Genomic DNA, 26,411 nt, shown 5'->3' on the forward strand with positions numbered 1-26,411 from the left:
GTTCCTGGACTGTTCCACCCACCTGTAGCCCTGTGTCTCTGGTCCTACACCCTGCTGCGAAATAAGCCAAAATAAAAATTGCACCCAGCCGCTCTTTCTTGCTACAACCACACCCATGGAGGCGTCTACAAAAAAGGGTCAGCTCAGACTGCAGCTCCTAGCGGGCGAACAAGACATCAACACGCTAAGTGGTTTCGCCGCTTCCGGAAGACTGCAAGGTCGAAACATGCCTGCCCACCTCCCTACAACACAGGGCCCTTATGGCCACTACCAGCCCCAACAGAGCCTTTCTAACCACGATCTTATCACGCCGGTGAACCAGCGGGCCCAATTCGACAACGCGTCCCGCAAGGGCCTGATGGCGCTGTCGATGCTGATGGGCCGTTTTTTCAAGAAGAAAGAGGCCTTCTTTGACGACGATGCTGGTTACGACATCGGCGACGTCTCCGGAAACACCGTCACCTTCAACGATATCAAACACCTACGCGACAATAACTCCCGCTACAGCATTCTGTCCCGCACAGCAGACCTGACCCCGATCATCCCGGTGCTAAACGCCGGTGGGAAACAGGACTCCCAAAACAACATCCAGTACAGAAAGTACATGAACCACAAGAAGAAAATGGAAATGGCCCAGGGCGCCCGCGCAATGTCGCTAGCGGGCAACAACTCCATGACCCTGATGACCCCAGATGGCAGAGCCATGTCCATGGGCATGATGAGCGATCCCCGTGCCATGTCTATGGGTGCTGCTCAGGGACCCATGGGCAGGCCCATGTACCCAAATCAGGGGCCTAGAGCCATGTCGATGCGTCCCGGTCCCGGTCCCAGGCCGCCTCCAGGCCGCCAGATGCCACCAAACATGCGGACAAACTCGCTTAACAGCAACGTCATGTTGAACCTGGCTCCTCAGGGCTTGCTGCCCCAGGCCATTCGCTCACAATCGCTTACTCAGGGCGGCGGACCTTTCCCATCTCCTCGTGGACCTGGTCCCAACGGTTACCATCCACCTGGCCCATATGCTCACAACGGCCACATGCCCCAGGGTATGCATCAAGGCATGCACCAAGGTATGCCTCAAGGAGTGGGCCCACCCCACGGCATGCAACAAGGACCACCAATGGGTCGCCCTATGGGCCCCAACGCTCGTTACAATGGTATGTCTCCCCACGCTGCTCAGTCTAACGAGTCTTTTATGAATGTTGTCAAAGAAGAGGACGAGAAGGAAGAAGCACCGGAGACATCACAATCGCTTGATCCCCGCCTGGCTGAAGTCGACCTCAACAAGCTTCCGGAGGACGAGGAAGATATTGTCTACAAGTTTGAGAACGATGCTACGAGCCCGCAGGTTTCCCGAAAGTCTACCGTGAAGAAGTCCAACTCCATGCGTGTTCGCAAGCTAGATTTGTTCAAAAAAGAGACTCAAGGATCGCCCGAGACAGTGTTTGAAGACCGTGACTCCCCAACGTTCAACATGGACACAGCACGCGACCGTACCTCAAAGAAGCTGAACTTTGACCTTGATGACCACGAGGTGTCTGATTTCAACAGGCAAAGCGCCCAAAAGTTCCAGGCTTTGGGCTCCTCTGCATCAGAGCCCGATGTCTTTACCACTGCATCAGAGTTCTCCCCAATCAAAAATGCTGGTAAGACGGATACTGAAAAGGTGGAAGATCCTTCGACCATCTCCCCAACTAACAATGCCGAAAGAGAGGCTGCAAATGATTCTGTTACTACAGAAGCAGTCACGCCGAACACCCAGAAACGCAAGGTTATCAAGATGAAAAGCTTGGTTGCCAACACCGCTTTCAACAACTTTCGCTCACCTTCGAGCAACTCTCAAGCTACATTCAGCCTGGAATCTAACTCAAAGGAGTCGTCAGATTTCGATCACCACGATAAGAATTACCCCAACTCCAGCAAGATATCTATTTATTCGCATGACTACTCCAAGGCCGACAAGGGCTTTTCACCTGAGGAAACTGCAAGAAGCGCTCACTTGGATGATGATACAACATTTGATCAGAACTCACTCAACGAAGAGAAACCTGCAGTGCCACCAAAGCCAGCAGACTCCGCTCCCGCATCCTCCCCCACGAGAGTCGGCAGCGATGTGATTTTCGAGAATCAGTCAGGCAGTGAAAGCTACCATGCTCAATCTTCAGACTATGTCTCTTCCAACGATACCAGAAGCGAAGATATTCTCGCTCGTTCAGGCTCATCCGGATTTTTGTCTAGGTCTGGGTCTGATATGCACATGGAAAGACATGCTCAACTAGGCTTAGCCGAAGATCGCAGGGTACCCTCATCAGCAGACTCTGAAATCAAGGAGAAGAGGAAATCAAGAAACTCCTCTATTTCCAGCAAATCTAAGAACTTTATCAAGAGATTGTCGAGGAGTGGCTCGAAGTCCGTGGACAATGAGTCTCCGCTGAAGCACAGGAGCGTTTCATCTATCTCCTCCATCAAGGATGTGGCTCCTACCAAGAGACCACTTCATTTCACAAAGGAGGAATTGGCTATCATGACCTGTAACAATGATTTGCAGAATGAGTTACAATTGGTGGCTAGTGAGCTTGCAAGTCTGATAAAGCGTGAACTCGCCCTTGAAAATCAATTGAGATGGAGAGGTGGTGACCAAGAGCACGATAATGAGTTGACGAATAAAGATTTGGAGTATGAGTGCCGCGAGAAATCAAGACAGATTGCACTCTTGCAAGAAAAGTTGAACAGCGAAAGAAGACTTCGTTTCATCAGTGAGGAACATGCAATCTTAGCTGAACATGGGCAAACACCTAGCGCATTGAAGTTGGACTATGAGAAAAATGAACTCTATAAGCAGTTGTTGGCTAAGAATGATCTCGTGAATCAGTTGCAAGACAAGCTTGACGAGGCTCAGAGAAGTAATAGTGAGAGAGGTGACGACAACTTGTTGGAAAACTACAACGAGTTGTTGAGAAAGAACCACGAGCTTCAATCACAGTTGAATAACCAAAGTAAAGGGGATCACGCATCGAGTTGGTATTCCTCAGAAGATCTCAGCGCCCGCCGCGAGTCACTTCTTGATAAGGACTCGGATAGAGCAGAAATCATGTCTTTGAGGACTCAAAGAGATGAGCTTAGAGAAATGATCACGAAGCTCACCTCATCGCAGAATGTCGAACTCAAGATTGCCAACGATAAAATCAAAACGCTTGAGTTCAAGCTCGAAAAACTTAGTCTCATCAACGACAAGTTGAGTCGCCGCGAAAGAAGCGATCTGAGTTCGAAGGAAACTAATGGTCACAAGTTCTCTAGTGGCCAGGGAGGGAAATTACAGGGATTGTCAATCGTTACACCGAAACGTAATCTCTTTGACGAATAGACGTACTGGAATGTACCGGAATGAATATTGATGTCTTTATTGGAAAATAGAGGCAAACGACGGATAAATCACATGTAGGTTTCTATAAAGTAGGTAAGGAACGTAATCAGCTGTGAGTTTCCAAGAATTTGAGGATCACATTGGCGACAACAGTACCGTGATTGATCAAATTATTGGTCTTATAGCTCAGGCGGTCGAAGGTCGCCTTGTCAATCTTCCCAATTTCGTGGGTAAGCTGCAAGAGTTTCAAGGTTTCAGGAGTGGAGAACTCAGGGTGGCCTTGAAACGTGAGAATCTTGACCGGACCTGACTCCGTGACAAGACCCTGAATGGAGCACTTGTTTGTGCTGCCAATCGACTGGAAGTTGGTCTGGGACAACAACGAGTTTGATGTGGAAGTAGGAGGTAAGCCGTAAACAACATCTCTGTGGAACTCAACCAAATTGATATGATCGAGCACGTTACCATCTTCCGTCTCCAAAGTGTCAGCAAAGGGCGACTTTTCCACAGAAAGAATGCTTTTGTTCAAGGCGATGGTGGTGATGCCACACTCCCAGCCGTTCTCAGTCGTGTTTCTGTTGACCTTGCAGCCCAAGTTTTTAGCCAAAATCTGGTGGCCGAAGCAAAGGCCGACCATGGGGAACCCTGGGCGGTTGGTAATTATCGACTTAAGGAACTTATCCGTCAGTTGGATCCAAGGGTTCTCGTTATTGAAGGAGTCTGAGCGTGACCCAGATAACACCAAGCCCTTGATCAAGCCCTGGTCGATACCGTCCAGTAGGTCGGAGAAGTTCAGATCAGTCACGGTTTGTTGCAGTGGGTCGGCGAGGTCATAGGCAATCTGGTACTTCTTGAGCGGAACTTTAGATGCCTTGAGGAGCTCTACCGCGTTATCGCCAAAGTCACCAAACTCGTCCGTGATGGACTCGATTGGAGTATCCAACACAAGCACAGCAATGTGCGGTTCCATTAATTAAGGTGTGTGCTTGGATTAGGGACGAGGATCGGTTACCACTTGGGATAGTGCGTTTGGGATGTGATACGGGAGTGCAAATGTTTTGTTTTTGTCCTGCAGGGCCACGATTCATACTTCGTCAACACCGTAGGGATGCTAGAAAATAATGGTGAAGTGAAACTTGGCAAAAGATACAGACGGATTATAGTGATTCAAAAAATTGATTTTATCAAATTCACGAAATTCTGAAATAACTTTTTTGTGATGTTTTTCGTTTTGTTGGGTGCGATGATACAATTTCCGTGAGGATGGCTGCGAAAGCGATGCAGACAATGGCATAAATGGAAAACAGGGGGAGGGGGTTCCGTGGGGCCAATGGTGAATTCTTAGCTTCTGAAATGTATGCGTTGGTCTTGTGATCACAAGGATTTCTTAAGAGGTTTTGTATATTCTCCGCATAATGTTCTTTTTTATCTGCGGTATTTGAAACACATTCTAAATTGATCCCTGTTAGTGTAGAGTGGCTGCGAAATGCGGTTGCACGGACTTACGTCATAACTACGAATAAGCGAGTAATTAGAATCTGTGCTTATTTCAGATATGAAAAGACTACAATTCATAGCTTGGCAATGTCTAGAGATCGATTGGTCGACATCCGTGGATTTATTAAGCCGCCACAGCCACACCGTTCGGCCGTGAGTCGGAAGAATTGCTTGCTGGGGTAGTTGCCATCATCAAATGGATAACGCAAAGGCTGTAAAAATGCTCTCGTAGTTTCTCGTAGTGAAGCTGGTACGAAGTGTATCGCTTATACAGAAAACCAGCCTCGTGAGTACCGTGTGGGTCTCAATCAGAAGCCCTGACTCTCTGCTGCCGAGGCCCCACACTACAACAAAGGTAACTCTGCAGATTCCGAGACCTCAAAAGCCTAAACCTCGTTCTATTCGGAAGAAGTATACCAGTTTCAATTTCGGAAATTCAACACTGGAAATAGGTTCCCCTATCCCACATACCCCAAGCATTCATCGTCAGTCCGGTCCAGCGCGGTTTTCCTTCTCACCTCTGGTGCACCAGCCAAACGTTGAACAACCCAAGCCAATACAAACAGTTAATCTATACAACCCTTAGAGCGTCGGGTACTCGAGTTATCTACAGATCCCAGTGAGCTCTTCCTTTGACTTGTAAAATCACAACAACCGGCATGGACGGTAACCAGGAAGAAATGCAGCATAATCAAGGCGCCGGTAACGGCGGCACCATTTCACACTTGAGCGCCGGCTTGAAGCTGGTATCGCTCTCAGACCAGCAGCAGAATGCTGTCAACCTCAATTTATTACAGCAGCAGCTCCATAACGAGGCTGCAAACAACCAGGCGACCCAGTCGAGAATCAGCCAGTTCTTCGCCAACCAGCCCTCCGAAGGCTACACATTATTCTCCCACAGATCAGCGCCAAACGGTTTCAAGGTGGCAATAATATTACTGGAGCTTAATTCGCCCTTCAACACGATCTTCTTGGACTTCAACCTGGGAGAGCAAAGAGCCCCCGAGTTCGTCTCTATAAATCCCAACGCCCGTGTGCCTGCTCTCATCGACCACAACAACGAAAATACATCCATCTGGGAGCTGGGCGCCATCATTCTTTACTTGGTATCCAAATATTTGAAGGACAATGGTGAGTGTCCGCTCTGGTCGGACAATCTCATTGAACAGTCACAGATTGCCCTGTGGTTGTTTTTCCAGACGTCGGGCCACGCTCCCATGATCGGCCAGGCGTTGCACTTCAGATACTTCCACTCTTGTCCGGTGCCCTCTGCCGTGGAACGGTACACCGACGAGGTGAGGAGAGTTTACGGAGTCATTGAGATGGCCTTGGCAGAAAGAAGAGAGGCGCTTATCATGGACTTGGACAGAGAAAACGCTGCCGCATACTCTGCGGGAACTACGCCTTTGAGTCTGTCGAGATACTTCGACTACCCCGTCTGGCTTGTGGGCGACCGTGCTACAGTGGCAGACTTGTCCTTTGTGCCATGGAACAATGTTGTCGACCGGATTGGCATCAACCTTAAGGTAGAGTTCCCCGAGGTGTACAAGTGGACAAAGTACATGATGAGGCGACCAGCCGTTATTCGTGCGTTGCGTGGAGACTAGAGAATTTGGGCTTGCTCGTATGAGTCTCGAGGCAAGCGCTGCACACGGTGACCCGATACGAAGCTACGGTAATAATCTATATCTTAAGTATGACATTTGGTGCATGTAGGCTGATGCCGAGGGCACGCCGAGGCCGGCGGAATCAGTTAAATTTCCGTTCTCAATGACTGTAGTGTGGAGTGATTAGGATAAGGTGATACTGCGGCTCGGTATTGAGTGAGGCGAACTGTGGGGGAACGTATCCACCAATACGAATATACTTCTAAGTTAAGCATTAAAGTTGAGCTTTCGGCTACTCATGTGGTGCCATTCAGTTCAATTATGCGTCTGAAATTCCCTTGGAATCGTTTGTTGAATGTGGTGTAGCAGGCTCTTGCATGATGGCTGCAAACACACTGATGCAATGCTGACCGGTAGGATCTGGCGATATGAAATGAGGGGCCCATGGGGCAATTGCTAATAGTGTCATGGCAGCAAGAATGCCATTATATATTCAGAGGTCCAGTCAGCGTAGGGGCCAAATATGAACATTTGCAAACAGTCAGCCAAAAGAATTCTAGCACGAACCATGGCGACAATACCAAAGACGCAGTACGGATTTAAATTTGACAAGTCTCTCAGCAACATTCGCTTGGTCGAGAACTTGCCCGTTCAGCAGCCATCCAGTAACCAGGTGTTACTTAAAATCGAGGCTGCTGGACTCTGCCACACTGATTTACACCTTTTGGACGGATTTGACGCTGGCGACAATTACGTCATGGGCCACGAGATCTTTGGTCTGGTGGCTTCTAAAGGCGAAGATGTCAAACACTTGGAATTAGGCGATCGTGTTGCCGCCTTTGGACCCAATTCGTGTGGAGTCTGCTCAATGTGTCGCCAGGGTTACGACAACGACTGTCTCAAAACCGAGTGGCTCGGACTTGGTAACGATGGTGGATACCAGCAGTATTTGTTGGTCAGAAACCCTCGAAATTTGATCAAGGTACCTCAGGAAGTGTCTGATCCCGCTGTTGCTGCTGTCATCACCGATGCCATGTTGACTCCCTACCACGCAATTAAAATGGCTAATTTGACCCCAGCCAAAAAAGCACTTTTCATTGGCGCTGGTGGTTTGGGCTCTACTGGTGTGCAAATCGCCAAATTGTTTGGTGCCCATGTCACTGTGCTTGACACCAAGAAGAGTGCTCTTGAATTGGCCAAACAATTTGGTGCTGACGAGGTGTTCACTGAACTTCCAGCAACTACAGAGCAGGGTACTTACGATGTGTGTCTTGATTTTGTGGCAATCCAAAAGACGTTTGACATCTGTCAAAAGTATATAAAATCACACGGCACCATCATTCCTGTGGGTTTGGGTGCCACCCATTTGTCGTTTGACTTGGGAGATTTGGCTTTGCGGGAAATTCGTGTGTTGGGATCCTTCTGGGGTACTAGCAACGACATTACTGAATGCTACGATTTGGTAAAACAGGGTAAGATCCACCCCAAGGTCACCTCCTTCCCATTGAAGGAGCTCCCAGAGTGCATTGAAAAGCTTAAGAAGGGTGATGTTAGTGGAAGAATGGTGCTTATTCCATGATATGTACGCTTTATATAGGGTATTAACAAGCTTTATGCAATCTATTTCTTTTTTCCTCCTTTCTTCGATGCACCTTTGCCGCTGCCCTTGCCTCCTTTTCCACCCTTCTCATTACCGGAGCTACCAGGCAACATGAGTTTCACCTTTCCAACAGTGAACACACCCAGAATGTCATTAGCCTTGGCGCCTCTGATCAACTCATGCTCCACGGGCCAATCAACCTCAGGGTCTTCTTTTGTAGAGTCCACCTTCCTGCTTGAAAAATACAGAATGGCATCTGTTACAGACTTACCCTTCTTACCAAAGCCAGGTTGGATCTTAACCTTATACTTGAACTTCGCAAGAGCAGACCATGGTGCAAACACAGGCACATATGCTCCAATCTCATCACTCTTGGCTGGTCTAGGCAATATAGAGTCAAGCTGCTCGAGGTAGTTTCCATCGACACCCTCTTCGTCGTCCGAGAGGTACTTCTTAAGCTGTCTGGCTTCTTTGGCCCTGGAGCGCTCAGCACTCTTATCAGCATATTTGTTCTTCTCATTTTCCTCTCTGCGTTTGGCTTCCTCTTCTTGCTGCTTCTCCCGTTGTTGAATCTGTTTGAGTGTTCCAAGTGCTTCCATTCTCATTAACTTCTCCTCTTCGTCTTGATCCGCATACTTCGCAGAAATCTTCTTCATCTTTCCCTTCTTACCACGCACATTCGCTTTTTGAAGATTGATTCTAGTAGATTCCACGTCGTTGTCATCAACACTAGATTGAGTGACAGACTGTTCGCTTGGAGAGGGAGAACCTCTGCCCTCAGTATTCTCTTCTTCCTGTGGCTCCTCAACAGTTTTAGCCTCTTTCTCCTTCTCGGCGAAAATTGCATCAAGATTCAAGTTTTCGAGATCCTTCTTTTTGTTGCTGACTTCAGCCTGCAAGCCATGCTCTTCTTGCTTCAGTACTCTGGCAGTGGTGTACCTTTTACTGGTCTCTTCATCAACAAGCCAATAAAGACCGAAACCCATAACCAATTGGGCTGGTGGCATGTAGTCTTTCTTGGCCTTTATGTTTAGGCGACCGGGGCCGAGCAATGTACCATCAACATCTTTCTTAGAAATCCCCTCTCCTGGAACCCACCAAGCCGATGAGCTGGATTTACCATTCCAAGCAGCAGAAGTGGACAATGCAAAGATACCGGCTTGGAATAATGCAGATGGCGAGATCGGTTTGCCCTTGTAAGGGTTCTTGATGAAGACCTTGAGGGACCCTTCGACATCAGAGGACACATATATGTCGTTGTCGCTAAAATGTCTATAGTAGATCATATCGGTCTGCAAATCGTCTCTGCCAGCCAAACACAAGTAACCATCACTGGTGACAAACCAAAAGAACTTTTCGAACCAGAACTTTGGGCGAATGGCTTTGAGTTCATCGGTCTCTTTCTTGAGATTCTTGGCCAAATCCTTTTGGATCTTCTTCTCTGCATTCTTCAATGCAATCTGGGTGTTTTGTTCGACCTTCGTTTGCTTCGAGTCGGCCGTCTTCTTGGAGTCGAAATAGATACGGGCATTGGCGAAAGCTGACAAACTGAGATCAATGTCAACATTGATCGTGGGAATTGTTGGCTTGGTCTTTGCCTTTGGCACTTTCTTCTTCCTCGAGGGTTGTGACTCCTCAAATTCAGAGTCGGAGTCTGAATCGGATTCGGAGTCGGATTCGGACTCAGAATCAGAATCCAGATCGCTCGAGTCAGCTTCACTTTCTGAACTTTCATCAGAATCGGAGTCCGAGGTCTCATTATCTTCTGACTCATTCTCAGGAATATTGTCAGGATCAGGCAACGCCAACTTAATCTTACCGTCCTTGAGATTGAGAGGAAGCTTGATCGTATTAGCAGCCTTGTTTCCTCTTGATTGCTCCATCTTGGTGAGTTTCTCAATAATCTCCCAATCTGTCTGCTTGTTAAGCAAGTCCTGGATTGACAGCTTGCATTCTTCTACCAAGTCGGCGTGATAGATGATAGTATTTCCCTTCTTCTCATTGCTCTCAGACTGTAATTGTAACAGCTCAATCTGTCTGTTTCTTTCATTCTTTGCAGTATCAAGTCTCTTCTGGGCATGTTGCTTCTGCTGCTCGATTCTCAATGCATATTTCGTGGACTCAAGAGTGGTGAAGAACTTGTCAAGAGTCTTATTATATCCCTCAACTTCCAGGAACTTGAACTGACTTTCGTTGGCCTTGAAGGGTAAAAATGGATGGAACTCCTCAAAAACAAATTCCAAAGAATCGGGGTTGCTTGGGTCATGCAAATGGTTCTGCTTCTCCACAATGACACCACGAATCTTCTCATTTTCAATATTACCAAGGAGATCAGCATAACGATCTTCAGTCAGATTGAGGGCCTTCACCACCAAATCCAATTGGTCTTCATCCTGAACTACATCGAGACAGCTCTTGGTAGCAGGAACTTCGACCTCAGCAAGACTCTTCAAAATAAGATCACTTGAAAGGTGACTGGCATTGACGAATGCGAGCTTGTGAATTGAAAATACCTTCTTTTTCTTCTCGGAGGTGTTTTTCAAGAGCTTCTCCTTGTGAGTAGCAGCCCAATCCTTGACAATGTCACTAGTAAACGTCGTCTTTTCATATGCAGCTGGCTCGTCGTCAAAAAGACTTCTGTCGAACATATTGTAGCTTTCATTAACAGCGTACTTATCGTTACCAGCTTCAGTGTTAGTCACGAGTCTCTGAAGGGACAAGATCTTCATATCGTGGTCCAACAACAACATGTTACCAGCACTGAAGAATTCAAGCACAAGATAGAATTGACCGTCAGAGAACTCAAAGACAAGCACTCTGTCATTCCTGAGCTGCTTCAAGTTCGAAAGCCTCCTACTCTTCAAATGCTTTCTCAACTTAGTGACGAAATTCGATGGTGCTGGAGCAATTGGTCTCTCAAAATCGGACAAATGAAGCTTATTTCCACAATCAAGAACAAGACTCCTCTTCGAATCAGGCAAACCAAACTTCAAGATGTACTGTCTAGACGAGTTGGCTACATTGTAGATATTTTGCAACCTGTAGTTCAAGAGTGTTTCTCGCAATTCACCTGTAAGGATCTGAAGATCCAAAGATGTGATTCTTTGCTAGATGTTAGTTAAAATTCATGGTTCAAATTAATTGTACATACCTTCATTGCTGGAAGACAAGTCTAGTACGAAAATTGAAGCACAGCAAGACTTTCGAAGGCCACACATTGTATGCATGAAAACACCGCTACTGGTGATCTATCTCCAGATCTTGCCATATGTTTTTTAATGATGTAATTGAATTTCAGGTTTATGTTCAATTCAAGTTTCAATGCATTGAATAATGCCACTTAACCTCCCACTCTCGTTGTCCTTATCTATGCTTTCGGACTTTGCTGATTCCTGTGCAGACACATAAGACCTTGGCCTTATCGGAGAAAGAAGAAACACCACCATTCATGTTTTTCTCGTCCCCGACACCCGAGAAGAAGCTAGCCCCGCTTATTGAGGCTATACAGCAGAAGAAAAAGAAAGTCACCTTCTTTTTGGGCGCTGGAATCTCGACATCATGTGGTATTCCCGACTTTAGAAGCCCCAAGACTGGCTTATACTCGAATCTACAGAAGCTAGACCTTCCTTACCCCGAGGCAGTTTTCGATATTGACTACTTTAGAGAAAGTCCAAAGGCGTTCTATACGTTGTGCGATGAGCTTTACCCAGGTAAATTCGTCCCTTCCAAGTTCCACTATCTTGTAAGGCTCTTCCAAGATAAGCAGCTTTTGAAGAGAGTTTACACTCAAAACATTGATACGTTGGAGAGAATCGCTGGAATCGAAGATAAGTTTATGGTTGAAGCTCATGGTTCGTTTGCAAACAATCATTGCATCGACTGTAAAGAGGAGATGTCAAGTGAGACATTGAAGAAGCTCATTTTCGATAAATCCAAGAATGAGGGTATTCCACTTTGCCCAAAGTGTAAGGGTTACATCAAGCCGGACATCACTTTCTTCGGTGAAGGCCTCCCTGAACGATTCTTCTATTCATGGCGTGACGACGCTGATGAGGTGGAGGTAGCTATAGTGGCCGGCACCTCATTAACCGTGATGCCATTCGCCAATTTGCCGAGCGAGTGTGGCAAGAAGACATTGCGTGCCTTAATTAACAAAGAAGTCGTCGGGGACTTCAAGTACGCCAAGCGCAAGACTGATATAGTCTTACAGGACGATTGCGACTCAGCAGCCGAACTCATTGCTGACCTTTTAGGTTGGAGAGATGAGCTTGATGAACTTTATGAGAAAGCTAAGTCAGAAATTTCTGAGAAGACACCCGAAACAGCTGAAGAAAAGGCTCATGAAGTTGCCGAGGAGATTGCGAAGGAAGAAGCTACAAAGCCCGATGTGACCAAATCGGATAAAGACGCTGATACGGAGGCAGTCGAGAAAAAATTGGGCAAATTGTCACTTTAAACGAAGCGTTCACTTTTTCCTATACAAGCGGAAGAAGAACCGCATGTTTTCTAACTTGATGGGATATTCCACCTCATTCGTGTTGATTCTGTACCAGCAGCTTTCATTTTGCTCAACAATTTCCCAGGCACCATCATCCTGCCCAGGCTTGCCGGCTAGTATGGTGTCCACAAGAAATTGAACAGGAAATTTTTTGGATCCCACGGTGATGTGTGAGTAAGAGCCCGCACTCTCGGCTATGAGAAGTAAAGCACCTTTATGACAATCGGAGCTTAAAGAATGCAAAAATTTGATGGTTTCGGTTTTCTTTTCACAAAAGAGCTCGTTGGTGGTGAAAAGAAGTGTGACAAAGTCCAACTCAGGAAGCCGAAGAGATGCAGCGTCTTGTGAGAGAACGTCACCATGGACAAAATTGCTGCTAAGCTTCTCGTGGTCGTAGAACCATTGGGATTGCATGTGTGTGGTCAAGTTCTTGACAACTCTTGACCAGTCGGCAATATCAATGACGTCTAGATGCAAGTTGGAAGGCGTATCGGCATTGGGCCGCTTTAAACAGGCAAACACTGACCCCAAGGCAACCAATTCCGATGCGGCACCTCCTCCAATACATAATGCTTTGGTCTCCTTGTTTGGGTCAGCAAGGAGATTTCGAAGGGGCTCGAGAGATGAGAAGAGGGATGCGTAAGCCAAAGCCCTAGCTGGAGACCATCTCGCTACATAGGCAAACCTCTTATCATCACAGTCGAATGCAGCAAGGTAATCACGATTGTAAAGGTCACTTTTGACTCGTTGAATATTGTCTTGGAGATCATCTGCAGCTAGGACATATTTGAAGTTCTCTAAAAAGAGATCTAGAACTTTGGCAGGATGTAATGCAAAATCAGAGGCGAATGGAAGATTAGCACTAGAAGATGATCGTTCTGGATCAGGCGATTTCGATCCTTTGGCTTCTGCTTTGGCAGCGTAATTGGCCCTTCTTCTATTCATGGTTGCAGATTAGGGCTCAGTACTGAATAATGCGATGAGGATGGGCCGTCCTGCCTCGCGACTATAAAAGGCGCTCATCTCGCTCACTTAGATTTTTTTTTTCTCTATCTCAACACCAACCTGTGTTAGGGGAAAAGCCCAGCGCCGTGTTGGAGCTAAATCTCGCAAGAGGTTGCTCTTTCACTGCTGTGGTGACGCCTCTAGCAGATCGGCGCTCGAGAAGCAAGTTTGATGGGCATCTCCCTTCCGGCATTTCTTCACCAGGACTCGTCCTGGCCATTCATGTTGTTTTGACGTGTTTAGTTGCAATTGGTCCTCCGAAAGGGGTTGAGCGATTGTGGTTAGATGCTAGATGTGAGTGGGGAATGTTGGTATAGTTGCCCAGTGCTCTTTGAGCCTTTGAACAGAGTAGCTCCGTCGACAGGTTGCAGAGTGAGGGGCCGGTCTTGAGCTCACTACAAGCGTTGTGCCTAGCATGATGTTTGTAGTTGCAGCTCGGCCACTATGGCTTCAGGCAACATATTCCTGGACTCTGCGGAGGCCATTTGGCTGCTGATCGTCTGAGTAAAACCATGTTGCACACATACGTAACACTTTTATATATTTTAGATTTTGTCTCAAGTCTCCAGCTGGAATTACAATTTCTGCTCTGGACGGGATTTCCTCTGCCGATGTCTTTCTGTTGGGGACCGCTTGTTGTTGGGTGAGGTATCGAGTTTTCGCCACATCTCCTGGGCTTCTCTAGTAGATTCCATTTTCATTGGTTTTACGAAGCTCAAATCACCCATATAGGAACGCTCGACGGCGTTTGTTTACTTGGCTGGTTGATTTTCTTGTCGGCTCGGTAGTTGTAATCCCTGCACACCACATACCTTAGTACATACCTTATCCCTCCTAAAGCACCCTTGCTACTTCTTCACTATTATGAGTGACGAGAAGGAATCAGAGCGTTATTCGCTACCCCGTACCTTCTCGAAAAACAATTCTCGTGAATTCAACTCCAGAATCGGCGTTGGAGAGCTTCCGGCACTTCCTACCCTAGACACTGAGGATAAGAATGACCCTCCTGAGCTAGCTACCTACGGCCCCCCAAAGACTCCTCAATCACAATTTGTTGAATTCAACCTCAGTAGCGGACTGCCTGAACCGCAAATCATCAGCAGCGATGACGTTACAAAAGGTCATGCTCATACCAAGTCGAATGCTACTGTTGAACTAAGCGAGAAGGAGGACGAGGATGAGAAACCAAAACCAGAAGAAGACTTCTTCAGTTCCAATTCAGACGGGTGGAAATCGATGAAGAAAGTTGCAAAGCAAGATTATTACGATGAACGGGGAAATCTTGAATTCACCAAGGATAACGAATTCGAGCTGCTTGAACATAGAAATGCTGGAGGATACACCAAGATTGATACCGAGGAACAACTTAACAAATACGCTAGGCTTGATGCCAAGACGAATTTCTTGTTCGAACTTCTGGGGCTGCATGAGCCAAAGAATGCTGAAGATTCGGACGATGAGACATTTGACAACGGGGATGATGGGATCGATTCTAAAGAGACCCTTGCTGGTACAAGAGGTCTTTTAACTGAATCCCAGAAATTTGCGTACATTGTTATGGTGAAGCTTATCACCGTTGACCAAGCAGCTGCTTTGGCAAAGCTCAATCAGAGAACAACTTTCAGGATGTCGAAGCCAATGGGGCTTGCTCAAAAGAACTTCGCAAACTGGACCAAGTACATTATGTCCAAGTTGGAGGATCATTTGGATATCACGAAGCAAGAAAAGAGCATGATAGATAATTTGAGCGCTCATGGTGTGCAAGTTGAAGACCTCTCGCAAAGCTTGTTGATGCTTGAGACCCAAAAACCCATTGTCAACCAATTATCGAAAGATTTCGACTTACGCTGGGTGCTTGTCTGTGATTTGTTTTTGTTGCTTTTGAGTGACGGCTATTTCGATAGCAGATCCCGGACATTGTTCATTGCATTTGCCAATTACTTGGGCATACTTAACATCGAAGTGTACCAATTCGAGAGACGACTCATTGAGAGTTTGGAAATGGACACAGGTCAGAAGAGTATCGAAAACAGAGATGACAAATTGAGCGACAGGCTGTTTATCGAGAAACACATCCAGAAAAACAAGAGGAAGAGATTGGCGTACATTGGTATGGCTACCATCGGAGGCTCCCTTGCGATCGGTTTATCTGCTGGCTTATTGGCTCCTTTGATTGGAGCTGGTTTAGCAGCTGGTTTGACTACTGTGGGTATTGGAGGTACAAGTGGATTTCTCGCTGGTGTAGGTGGCAGTGCCATTATCACCACCGGTGGTGTTGCTGCCGGCGCCAAGATGGGATCCAAAGCAGGTGCAAGAAGAACAGGCGATGTTCAGACATTTGAGTTAAAACCTCTACACAACAATAAGAGGACCAATCTTATTGTGACAGTCAGTGGCTGGATGAACGGTGATCTAGATGATGTCCGTCTTCCCTTTTCCACAGTTGATCCAGTCATGGGCGATATGTTTTCCTTGCTTTGGGAACCAGAGATGTTGAGATCCATGGGTCAGACAATTGGTATTTTGGCTACAGAAGCTTTGAGTACATCTATTCAACAGATCCTTGGTGCCACAATCCTTTCGGCGTTGATGTCCGCCATTCAACTCCCAATGGTCCTTTCGAAGCTTTCCTATTTGCTTGATAACCCATGGAATGTTTCTCTTGATAGGGCGTGGAAAGCTGGAAAGATCTTGGCCGATACATTGATGTCAGGTAACATGGGTGTGAGACCCATAACCTTGGTTGGTTTCTCGCTTGGATCAAGATTAATCTACCTGTGTCTTATAGAACTTGCACAGCGTGGAGGTTACGGCCTTGTCGAGAATGTGATCCTCTTGGGTAACCCTGTTGCAGTAAAGTATGAGCAGATCACATTGGCCCGCTCTGTTGTCAGTGGAAAGTTTGTCAATGGTTACTCCAAGAATGACTGGATTCTTGGTTATCTCTTCCGTGCGACTGGTGGAGGTCTACTGACTGTTGCAGGACTTTCACCGATTGAAAACATTCCTGATGTGGAGAACTTCGATTGTACTGAGCTTGTGGAGGGCCATATGTCATACAGAAAAGCAGTTCCCAAAATCTTGCGTTTGATGAATTGGGAAGTCTTGAGTGACGAGTTTGCTGAAATTGAAGAGCCCGATCCAGAGCAGGGTGAAAGACAAAGACAACTTATTACTGAGTTTGACGAAGCTAGAGCGAAGATGGAGAAGGAGAAGATGGAGGAAGCTCAGAAGGAGCAGAAGTCGTGGAAGAGCTGGTTCAAGCCAAAGCAGAAGAACTGGTGGGGAGTTTATGATGAAGCCACCAAGCAGGAAGAAGAGAAGAAGGCTGACGAATTTGAGGAGTACGATGAGAACTCCGGCCAAACCACCGGTACGCTTAGACGTGGAGAAACGGAACCGGAATCTGCTGAGCCGATCTTTGACATTAGCGCTTTGGCAGAAGAGATAAACGATATCGAGAAGATTGGTGAACAAGACTCTGAGCAGCTCAAGAAAGTCCGTCAGGATGTTGATCTTTCGCAGAGAGAGGTGAAGATGAACGAGGATGTGGAGTTGGAGAAAGAACCTACATCCATGTTCCAAAATCTCAAAACCAAGATCCCAAATCCACTTAGCAAAGAGAATAAGGAAACATAGATATAGCTACAGAATTGCATTTGATAGACCAATGTGGCAGCCTGACTCATTTAGCGCGTAATTTTCAGACCTGTACTACTCACTCTGAGTTCAAAAAAATTTAGAGGTGCACCGAGCTTCACGAAATTTCACCAGAATGCCTACTATACCTTGTGACAAAGCCGATCTTTACGAGCTTCTAGGCAAAGAGTACACTACTGAGGAATTTGATGAGTTGTGTTTCGACTTCGGCCTCGAGTTGGACGAGGACACCACAGATGATTGTGCCGAAGGTGAGAGACCTCAGTTGAAGATTGAGGTTCCAGCCAACAGATATGATATGTTGTGTATTGAGGGTATTGCTCAGGCTCTTAATGAGTTTTTGGGTAGAAAAGAAGCCCCCAACTACGTTTTGGAGCCTTCTAAGCCGGAGATCAGCATGACAATTGAGGAGTCCACCCAGCAGATCAGACCTTATGCTGCTGCTGCCGTCTTGAGAGATGTTGAGTTCGACGAGAGAAAGTACGCCTCTTTCATTGCTTTGCAGGACAAATTGCACACAAACTTGTGCCGTAACAGAACTTTGGTCGCTATCGGAACTCACGACTTGGACACTTTGACCCCACCATTCGTCTACCAGGCTTTGCCTCCTAAAGACATTCAGTTCGCTCCTTTGAACCAGGAGAAGGTTATGAACGGTGAAGAGTTGATGGAATTCTACGACAAGGACAAGAACTTGGGTAAGTATTTGCACATCATCAGAGACTCGCCTGTTTACCCAGTCATTTACGACTCCAAGAGAACTGTCTGCTCCTTGCCACCTATCATCAACTCCAACCACTCCAAGATCTCCCTCAATACGAAAAACGTGTTCATTGAGGTCACCGGTACTGACAAGACCAAGACTGACATTGTCATTGAGCAGATGGTCGCCATGTTCTCTGGTCACTGCAAGAAGCCATTCGTCATCGAGCCAGTTCAAATCAACTCCTCGCACAACAAGCAGGACAGAGTCAGCCCTAATGTTACTCCTAGACCTTTCAAGGCTGAGGTGCCCTACATCAACTCGTGCTTGGGCTTGGACTACTCCGGTGAGGAAATTTCCAAGTTGTTGAAGAAGATGTCCTTGCAGGCCAAGCCCGCTGACGACAAAACTCTTGACGTCAAGATCCCAATCACCAGAAGTGACATTTTGCATCAATGTGACATCATGGAAGATGCTGCAATTGGCTACGGCTACAACAGTTTGAAGAAGACCAAGCCCCAGAGTGATTCCTTGGTCGCTGCTCCATTGCCAATCAACAAGGTTGCCGACATTCTCAGACTTGCTTCCTCTCAATCGGGTTACTTGGAGGTGTTGCCCTTGACGTTGTGCTCGCATGATGAAAACTTCAAGTTCTTGAGACTTCAAGACGACGGCCAGACGGCGGTCAAGTTGGAGAACCCCAAGACTTTTGAGTACCAAGTTGTCAGAACTACCTTGCTTCCAGGTATTCTTAAAACTATTAAGGAGAACAGAAAACACTCTTTGCCTATCAAGGTTTTCGAGTGTGGTGACATTGTTTTGAAGGACGACAAATTGGAGAGAAGAGCCTTCAACCAAAGAAACTGGAGTGCCATCTACGCTGGTAAGACCTCTGGTTTCGAGTTTGTCCAGGGTTTGTTGGGTAAGATCATGCAAACAGTGAGAACCCCATGGATAGAAAAGCCACAGGAGAACAAGTCCAGAGGGTACTGGATTGAGCAGGACGACTCCAACCCTACCTTCTTCCCAGGAAGAGGTGCCAAGATCTTCTTCAGAGTTAGCGAGGGAGCTGAGCCTCAACACATCGGTGCCATTGGTGTGTTGCATCCTGAAGTTTTGGGCCACTTTGAGATCCCATATGCCGCCTCGTCGGTCGAGATTAATGCCGAGGTCTTCTTGTAATTAGACCGTTATAAAGATACTGTCATAGACACTACGTGTAGAAAAGGTAACAGGTCAAAAATTGTCATCAAAAGGAATTGATAAACGGATCACCTAGACAGACTATACGTGTTTTGTCAAATCCGATAAACATAGTGCAGTTGCAGATTGACCCAATTGGTAGTATGCTTTATGTGTCTCTGAATGTGGTCATCTGGCTGTGACGCAGCCATGCTATACGAGCAACGTCCAGCATAAAGCACCCCTTTGGTTTTCCCCAACCAACACAAAAAGTCACTAGTATTTGCAAGATGAGAAGATCGGCAATTACATAGAAAATTGAATTTTCCGGATCCATTCACCGTCTATTGTTGTCTACCCGGTGTCCACTTGTGCTCCTTCCTGCAGTACATATACTACGCTGGCACGACCGGCTCCGTGCACCTGTCGCATATTGAAGTCAAACCGGGACAACCACTAAAGGCCATTTCAGTGCTAGTCATTCAAATCGGAGGTAACTTTACAGCAGCCTTCTTCCACAGACTTGTGAGGTAACCCAAAGTTCCAATTTCAATCCCCATCAACCACGCCGCCGTAGGTTGCTCAACCCCTATCGAACCCACAGAAACAGCCAGCCATCATGAGTGATAAAGCGCCATCTAGGTCATACGACATGATCATGAAGTTGTTGCTTATTGGCGACTCCGGAGTTGGAAAGTCGTGTTTGTTGTTGCGTTTTGTTGAAGACAAGTTCAACCCTTCCTTCATTACCACGATCGGCATTGACTTCAAGATCAGAACCATTGAGAGCAAAGGCAAGAAGATCAAGTTGCAAGTTTGGGACACCGCTGGCCAGGAGCGTTTCCGTACCATCACCACCTCTTACTATAGAGGCGCCCGTGGTATTGTGTTGATTTACGATGTCACCGACGCCAGGACTTTCGAGAACGTCGAGAACTGGTTCAACACCGTTACTCCTCATGCCAATGAGAACGCCCAGATCTTCTTGGTTGGTAACAAGAGTGACGACCAGGAAAACAGACAGGTGTCCAGAGAGCAGGGTGAGGAGTTGGCTTCCAAATTGAAGATTCCCTTCTTGGAGGCCAGTGCCAAGACCAACGAGAACGTGGAGGCTATCTTCTACGAGTTGGCTGGCATCATCCAGGAGAAGACCGTTGACGAGGAGCCTCAACAGGGCAGCTCAGGTATTAACGTCTCACTGACCACCAACAGCGTGAAGAACAACTGCTGTTGAGCGGCCGCTCAATCTACTAGCCCTGCCCCCATCATGACTTTGGGAGCCGGCACTAATTCTGCTTTATAGCGTACGTGTTGGATAAATGATACTTATTTTACATTAGCCCTGTCGTATATACTCTCTGCCTATTGGTTGATCTTTCTACCAAAGTACGTCCACTGGTCCTCCAATGGCTTCTCCTCCAACTCTTCCCAGACCTTCAACTTGGACAACTCTCTAGCCAAGTGGAGCTCTTCACTAGCCTGCACCACGATCTCTTCAATCAAACCACCACCGATCTTGTTCTCAATGACTTCGTTGATCTCGTTCTCCTCGACGATCTTCAATCTGTTCTTGGTCATGGCCTCCACAGACTGTCTGTACACGGAGTGCTCTGGGAAGTTGTTCCCAAGGTAGCTCAAGGTGTGGTTGTAGAGGGAAATCAATGCTGGTCTTGGGTTGGGGTGCTGGTACAAACCGGCCAAACCCGTAGGGTAGCCAGAGGCGGCCTTGACGAGAACCTCCTCGGCTTGTCTCAACACTCTGGTGAATTTCATGTTTGTAGTGCTCAAGATGCTCAAGCGTAATAGAAAAAAATGTCTTTTGGTTGGTTGAGTCGCGGTGCACGGGTGTGGAGGATAGCCTACGGAAGCCATGGGACCCATGTTAGACAAAAGTCTTTTTATTTTCGTTTAATAGTGTTTTGTATCGAAATGTTTCCACTTCTATTGATGCTTTCTGTTTTCGAGATCTCAATTTGCTGTACTTTCTTGTCAATGCAAGTCTCAATAGGCTCGCATGTAGTTAACGGTTGCAAATGCCAGTAGTGAAATTAATGACAAGCCGACAGCTTCGGAGTTGGAATAAAGGTTATTCTTCTGAATCACTCAAAATCAGAAGTTGCTTTGTCATGCAAACTTGGCCGGCCGAAAGGCAATGTGGATTCAGTCAGTAGGTTGAATGTAAGACACTTGAAGAAGAGAGTCCTCCAAATATCTCATTTGCAACCAATTCATTCATTACCATTCTGTGGCTAATCATTCTCCAGCTACGCCTAAAAAAAAATGAAACAAATGTCTATTAGACTTTTCTTGTAGTTCTATGTAACAGTGGAGGCAGGAACAATGGCCCAGCACATAAGCTCAATTCCAGAAGGAATAAATCTAACGTACCGCTACCTCGGATTCTTTTCAGCGGCTTCTCTAGAAGTCACCTCCGTCAAAGTCGCCACCGCCACCGTAGTCGTCGTTCATGTTACCGTCGTTGTATCCGTCGGCGTATGCGTTGGCCTGACTGCTGGCGATGGCGTTTCCCATCATCATACCACCCAACATACCGGCACCGGCACCGAGGGCCATACCTCCGGCGCCAAAACCTTGACGTCCTTGTGGCTGCTGCTGCTGCTGTTGAGGAGGCATCTGTTGGTAGTATCCCTGCTGAGGTGGGTAGCCACCATAACCAGGTTGTGGAGGGTAACCCCCGTAACCTTGCTGAGGAGGGTAGCCACCGTAACCTTGAGGTGGGTATCCGCCGTAGCCTGGGCCACCGGGACCGGGACCAGGCCCAGCACCGGGACCAGGACCAGGACCAGCACCGGGACCGGCGCCATAACCTTGTTGCTGGAATCCACCGGCATTTGTACCCTGTGGAGCCATTTGTTGGTTTGGAGGAGACGCCTGGGCGCGATTGGCGTCGCCATTTCCTCCACCGGATCCGCTGGGATTGTAAGGAGGAGGAGCAACGTCGTCACTCTTGGCCCAGGTGGTGCCTTCGGGAGCCTCCCACAGGGACTTTTTCGTGCTCAAGTCCACGAAATACCAGTGCTTGTAGTTGTCGTCAAAGCGGGCGGTGTAGCCGTTGGGGACTGTTGGGGCGTTGTTTTTGTCCTGGGACATAATATCAGACTTGTGCTGAAAAGGAGGTGGAGATGATGGATGTTATCAGATCAAGCATGAGCGAGGCTCGACATGTGGGGCACTGGTGTGGCAACGTCTTGGCTGAGTCGACGTCACGGAAATGGAAGTGTGGGTCTGAAATTCGGTATAGCAACGAAAGATAAGGATTTGTAAACTTTAAACTTTGCAAATTCCGTCAAATTTCAGCCTGGCAGAAGTATAGTCTCTTGGGTGTCTCCTATCTGACGAGGTGCGAATCAGCCTCTTCCATTCGGCACCTGGCTGCAAAAGGCGGCACCTCACAATCACACCTTTTTCCCAGAAAATCACATCTTCTTTTTATTATTTCTCCGGTATGCTCTTCAATCCTCTATCGTGGGTCGGCATTAATTCAACCGTCCTATCGAATCCACTTTCTCCAACGAACAGGGTCATCACTCTTCTTCTGCCAGCTCAGGGTCTAGGCTCCCAGAATTGGGTTTTGAACACGTTCGAAGCCGAGGAACCTTCGAATTTGACTACCCTCTCGCCTCCAGTTTCCCCAACTCTCCCCTGGTCAGAATCAGCTCTGCCTTATTTTCCAACAACTGGGACCATCATTACCTTCGTCTTGGGATGTCTCGTTGCCTCTGGATGGGAACGATCCCGCCAGCGACTCAATGATATTCGCCAGAAGGACGCTGACATCAATCGGCTTGAAAAAGGCTACCAGGTGTTGGATCAGCTCCTTGCTCTCGACATCGGTGCCCTCAACAACGGTGCCATCAACAACGGTGATGTGGATTCAGCGCTCAATGTCCATGATGTGTTTTCTCCCGAACAACAACACCAGCTTCAAACGGCAGTGGCCACTTTGAAGGCGATCTCGCTCCAGACACAGGGATATATGTATCGCTCCGGGAACCGAGCTGCCATTGTTCCGCCGAGAACCGTAGCCTTGGCTCTGAGTGCCGAGTTGCTGGGAGGGCTGAGTGTTGGGTTAGAGAGGAACAAGAGAGTTAAAGAATTGGGATTCTGTGGGTCAAGCGGGTTTGCAGAATCCAGCCTGGGGCTTTCATCGGACGACCTTTTGCACACTGCTCACGAATTCCACGGTTCTGTGCAAATGGGTGCAAAAAACGCCTCAACGGATTCACCGGCCGACAGCAAGAAAAGCACCAAATTTGTCAGATTCTGCCCAATCACCACATCCAACGGGCCTCAAGTGCCGAAGTCAGCCTCACCTTCGGGCTCGGGGCTTACTATCCCTGCTACAGCACATACCGAAGCCAAACCAGCCTCAGCCCTGACCCTGGGATCACCCAAACCGTCGTTTGACATTTCTTCTGAAGAAGGCAGAAAGGCTCTCCGGGACTACATTGAGAGAAAGAAAAAGCCAGAAGTTCCAAGTTTGTCAAGTAATTCTTCGGCGGCCCCAAAACTCACCTACGCCGAAGTGTGCAGACTCGATCCAGCCACGAAAAAGAAATACAGAAGGGTATTCATTGCCAACCGAGGCTGGATCCTGATGGGCCGGCTTGAAGAAGAAGAAAAACTCTACGGGCCAGGCGCTCTCGTAAAAGCACGCACCGAATAATATTGGTGGGGCATGCTGCTGAATTGGGAGTAGGATCTCAGTAACAATAGATGTCTGGCTGCGGCAAGGAATGGCTGCAAACACCGCGGGGCACGATTTCGCTGTTGAGCGGTTAACATGATAAGCGAAATTTGGGTCGTGTCGGTGGGTTGCGAAGATCATGGGATTTAAGTCCGAACGGGGGGTATTTTTTTGACAGGGCAAATGACCTGGTGAGGTGTTGGATTTTTGAGTTGCAGGGTGGTGGGGAAACCCCCTCCATGCAGTGGGATCTTACGAAACGCCAGAGTCGGACGAAGTGGAAGAGGTTGTGAAGAAAATAAAGAATAAGGTTGTGGAAAAAGTCTCACATGAAAGCGGCGCTTACCAAGAAACGCCAGGCACCTGGCGTGAAAAGAGAGCACCCTGCTTAAGCAGCCAGGCGTAGGACTCACCTCGCTTTCACATGCCCCAGTCTCACACCCACCTCTGCGCGGCCTTTTCACATGTGCCTCACTCGCAGCATTTCATCTATATCAACTCGCTACTCCCACATTAAAACTCCTCACCAGTGTGACAAAATGACTGAAGGCAGAAAGAGAAAGTTGTCGGACTCGCTTCCCGCCGACCCGCCTCCTTACGACCAGGAGCCTTCCTACAAGGTTGCGGCAGTTGCAGACTCTCCCACAACTCCCAACATGGGCCACTCCGAAAATGACGAAAGCGCTGTCTCAGCCGCTGAGGTTTTGGCCAACTTGGCACACCTGCCTGCCCCTGAAGGCGAGTCCTCCGTGGCCCTGCCAATGTCAACGACATCCCTTGCGGACTTGGAGCGCCAGCAGCATCCTATCGTTCTGTCGGTGAGCGCAGTCTCAAAGCATCCGATCGTGACCAACGCCATCAAGTACTACGAAGACCTGAAGAAGAACTATGCCTCCTTGAACTATGCCGCTGGTATTGTCGAAAAGGCTGCCATGCCCGTCTTCAGCAAGATTGAAGTGAACCTTAACAGCATGCACCAGGCCCGTCTTCATGAAGCAAGGCGGGAGAAGAAGCGCCGTGTGACGCCTACAGAGAAGACCGAGACCAAGAAGAGGCTAAAGTTCTGCTTGCACATCTTGAAGCTTGCCAACAGACAGATTAATGACCGTGTCAACTGCTTGCAAAGAGTAATTTCAGACAACCGCCACCAAGAGCAACTTTCCACTCCTCAGCTGGAGGAGAAGGGCGATGATACCCACACTTTCACACGCTCAGATCCACTGTCCGAGTCTCGCCTGGATACTGAGTTGACTGCAGTGTCTCTGGCTCGCCTGGATTTCGCTGACCCACAAGAGACGCAGACCGAGATTGTCACTACTGTGAAGAAGATTATTCATGTCATATCGAACTTCCGTCCATCATCTCTTGTTGCCGACAAGGGTGTTGGCGAAGGCCAGGATAGTGAAGACATCCGTCTCAAGTCCACCATCCGTGAGATTATCCTTAACTTGCCCAACCAAGTGCAACACAACTCGTCGAACTCGCTGCAGACGAACGACAAGATTGTTACCTTTGCCAAGGAGTCTCTCAACATGATTGGACGCCTCACCACGGTGTTCAACAACCAGCTAGAGAAGGCAGAGAGCTGGGTTGACGGTGAAGAGGAGGAGGAACAGCAGCAGCAGAATGAGCAGCAGCAGCAGCAGCAGCAGCAGCAGCAGTTCAACAACGAGAAGGCTGGTCCGGAGACTAAGCGGGAAGACACTCCTCTCGTGACGGAGGACTTGAAGCACTAGCATGCCTGGGGAGTAATAGCCCCGAGGCAGCACCGGTCTCGCGGGCAACCCGGCCACGGTTTGTAATATATATTGGGTTCTATGGATATAGTAATATGGAAAAGTCACGCCATTTCCAAACGTAGATCTAGTTACGGCCTGTGGTGAGAATGTGTGGTGATAAGCCCCTATGAGCTCCTGACAATTTGGGTAACTGCAATAAAATAGAGTTTAATTGTCGTTTAGTGCATCTGCCGAATAATAGCCTCCATATCGGTCTTAAGCTGACTCGAGTAATTAATTTCACCCACCGTGAATCCCGTATTCACGCCCAAGTTTGACTCGGCATCAGGGGGTGTCTCACTACATTTCCTACTTAAGCGTTGTCAACCTAGGTCTTGTAATAGCAGGGGACGTGCGGAGTGACATGACAGCTTTGTCCACGACACCCCTATATTGTAAAGTCTTATCAATACAAAGAGCGTGACTCTTTGAACGACAGCTTTGCCATTATTCGGCTGGAGCCCAAAGGCGCGGTGGTGGACGCAAATTTGGCCCTTTTGCTGGGAACTAACCCCCCAGAGATTACCCAGTATAGCATAAGCTGAAGGGTCCCGCCGCAGTCATGTTACCGCAAGAGGAAATGAGTGCTGCGTGGAAGGGTGCGGTGTGCATAGACCTTAGCACAAACTTCCCGATGCGGAATAGTAATAGTCCACCGCACTCCTGTCACAGCGAGCGATTCCTTGATGGGCAAAAAGCACATACCCGTTTTGCCCCCATCTGGTAAGTCACCAACGATCCATTGTGGAGAAGCGGCGTAATCCTCGCCTGTGTTATATAAGAATGGCACCTTCTGCTCCAGGGGATTT

The 26,411-nt window shown here is 47.8% G+C and overlaps 14 protein-coding genes across 14 annotated transcripts; 9 read left to right on the plus strand and 5 right to left on the minus strand.

Annotated features, from left to right (window-relative positions):
* Positions 1-115: 115 nt before the first annotated feature.
* Positions 116-3,364, plus strand: C7M61_002466 (uncharacterized protein; the record flags this gene model as incomplete). The annotated part of the gene is made up of 1 exon (XM_024857839.1): positions 116-3,364. One exon carries the CDS (start codon positions 116-118, stop codon positions 3,362-3,364), a length of 3,249 nt encoding a protein of 1,082 aa, XP_024713765.1.
* Positions 3,365-3,470: 106 nt separating this feature from the next.
* C7M61_002467 (putative amidotransferase) lies at positions 3,471-4,334 on the minus strand (the record flags this gene model as incomplete). The annotated part of the gene is made up of 1 exon (XM_024857840.1): positions 3,471-4,334. One exon carries the CDS (start codon positions 4,332-4,334, stop codon positions 3,471-3,473), a length of 864 nt encoding a protein of 287 aa, XP_024713766.1.
* Positions 4,335-5,520: 1,186 nt separating this feature from the next.
* On the plus strand, positions 5,521-6,468 carry URE2 (Ure2p; the record flags this gene model as incomplete). Its single annotated transcript, XM_024857841.1, has 1 exon — positions 5,521-6,468. One exon carries the CDS (start codon positions 5,521-5,523, stop codon positions 6,466-6,468), a length of 948 nt encoding a protein of 315 aa, XP_024713767.1.
* A 568-nt stretch (positions 6,469-7,036) lies between these two features.
* On the plus strand, positions 7,037-8,047 carry C7M61_002469 (zinc-binding dehydrogenase; the record flags this gene model as incomplete). The annotated part of the gene is made up of 1 exon (XM_024857842.1): positions 7,037-8,047. The coding sequence occupies one exon, from the start codon at positions 7,037-7,039 to the stop codon at positions 8,045-8,047; it is 1,011 nt and encodes a 336-aa protein (XP_024713768.1).
* Positions 8,048-8,088: 41 nt separating this feature from the next.
* C7M61_002470 (uncharacterized protein) lies at positions 8,089-11,225 on the minus strand (the record flags this gene model as incomplete). Its single annotated transcript, XM_024857843.1, has 2 exons — positions 8,089-11,175; positions 11,220-11,225. The coding sequence occupies 2 exons, from the start codon at positions 11,223-11,225 to the stop codon at positions 8,089-8,091; spliced, it is 3,093 nt and encodes a 1,030-aa protein (XP_024713769.1).
* A 291-nt stretch (positions 11,226-11,516) lies between these two features.
* On the plus strand, positions 11,517-12,524 carry HST2 (histone deacetylase; the record flags this gene model as incomplete). The annotated part of the gene is made up of 1 exon (XM_024857844.1): positions 11,517-12,524. One exon carries the CDS (start codon positions 11,517-11,519, stop codon positions 12,522-12,524), a length of 1,008 nt encoding a protein of 335 aa, XP_024713770.1.
* Positions 12,525-12,574: 50 nt separating this feature from the next.
* Positions 12,575-13,511, minus strand: C7M61_002472 (25S rRNA (uracil2843-N3)-methyltransferase; the record flags this gene model as incomplete). The annotated part of the gene is made up of 2 exons (XM_024857845.1): positions 12,575-12,578; positions 12,619-13,511. 2 exons carry the CDS (start codon positions 13,509-13,511, stop codon positions 12,575-12,577), a joined length of 897 nt encoding a protein of 298 aa, XP_024713771.1.
* Positions 13,512-14,435: 924 nt separating this feature from the next.
* On the plus strand, positions 14,436-17,210 carry C7M61_002473 (uncharacterized protein; the record flags this gene model as incomplete). The annotated part of the gene is made up of 1 exon (XM_024857846.1): positions 14,436-17,210. The coding sequence occupies one exon, from the start codon at positions 14,436-14,438 to the stop codon at positions 17,208-17,210; it is 2,775 nt and encodes a 924-aa protein (XP_024713772.1).
* Positions 17,211-17,346: 136 nt separating this feature from the next.
* On the plus strand, positions 17,347-19,116 carry FRS1 (phenylalanine--tRNA ligase subunit beta; the record flags this gene model as incomplete). Its single annotated transcript, XM_024857847.1, has 1 exon — positions 17,347-19,116. One exon carries the CDS (start codon positions 17,347-17,349, stop codon positions 19,114-19,116), a length of 1,770 nt encoding a protein of 589 aa, XP_024713773.1.
* A 619-nt stretch (positions 19,117-19,735) lies between these two features.
* SEC4 (Rab family GTPase) lies at positions 19,736-20,350 on the plus strand (the record flags this gene model as incomplete). The annotated part of the gene is made up of 1 exon (XM_024857848.1): positions 19,736-20,350. One exon carries the CDS (start codon positions 19,736-19,738, stop codon positions 20,348-20,350), a length of 615 nt encoding a protein of 204 aa, XP_024713774.1.
* Positions 20,351-20,478: 128 nt separating this feature from the next.
* On the minus strand, positions 20,479-20,889 carry MCI4 (Mci4p; the record flags this gene model as incomplete). The annotated part of the gene is made up of 1 exon (XM_024857849.1): positions 20,479-20,889. The coding sequence occupies one exon, from the start codon at positions 20,887-20,889 to the stop codon at positions 20,479-20,481; it is 411 nt and encodes a 136-aa protein (XP_024713775.1).
* A 645-nt stretch (positions 20,890-21,534) lies between these two features.
* IFU5 (WW domain-containing protein IFU5) lies at positions 21,535-22,227 on the minus strand (the record flags this gene model as incomplete). Its single annotated transcript, XM_024857850.1, has 1 exon — positions 21,535-22,227. The coding sequence occupies one exon, from the start codon at positions 22,225-22,227 to the stop codon at positions 21,535-21,537; it is 693 nt and encodes a 230-aa protein (XP_024713776.1).
* Positions 22,228-22,582: 355 nt separating this feature from the next.
* On the plus strand, positions 22,583-23,803 carry C7M61_002478 (uncharacterized protein; the record flags this gene model as incomplete). Its single annotated transcript, XM_024857851.1, has 1 exon — positions 22,583-23,803. One exon carries the CDS (start codon positions 22,583-22,585, stop codon positions 23,801-23,803), a length of 1,221 nt encoding a protein of 406 aa, XP_024713777.1.
* A 560-nt stretch (positions 23,804-24,363) lies between these two features.
* Positions 24,364-25,560, plus strand: OPI1 (transcriptional regulator; the record flags this gene model as incomplete). The annotated part of the gene is made up of 1 exon (XM_024857852.1): positions 24,364-25,560. One exon carries the CDS (start codon positions 24,364-24,366, stop codon positions 25,558-25,560), a length of 1,197 nt encoding a protein of 398 aa, XP_024713778.1.
* Positions 25,561-26,411: the final 851 nt, after the last annotated feature.

This window comes from Candidozyma pseudohaemuli (genome assembly GCF_003013735.1).
Source record: "Candidozyma pseudohaemuli strain B12108 chromosome Unknown scaffold00005, whole genome shotgun sequence".
NCBI lineage: Eukaryota > Fungi > Ascomycota > Pichiomycetes > Serinales > Metschnikowiaceae > Candidozyma > Candidozyma pseudohaemuli.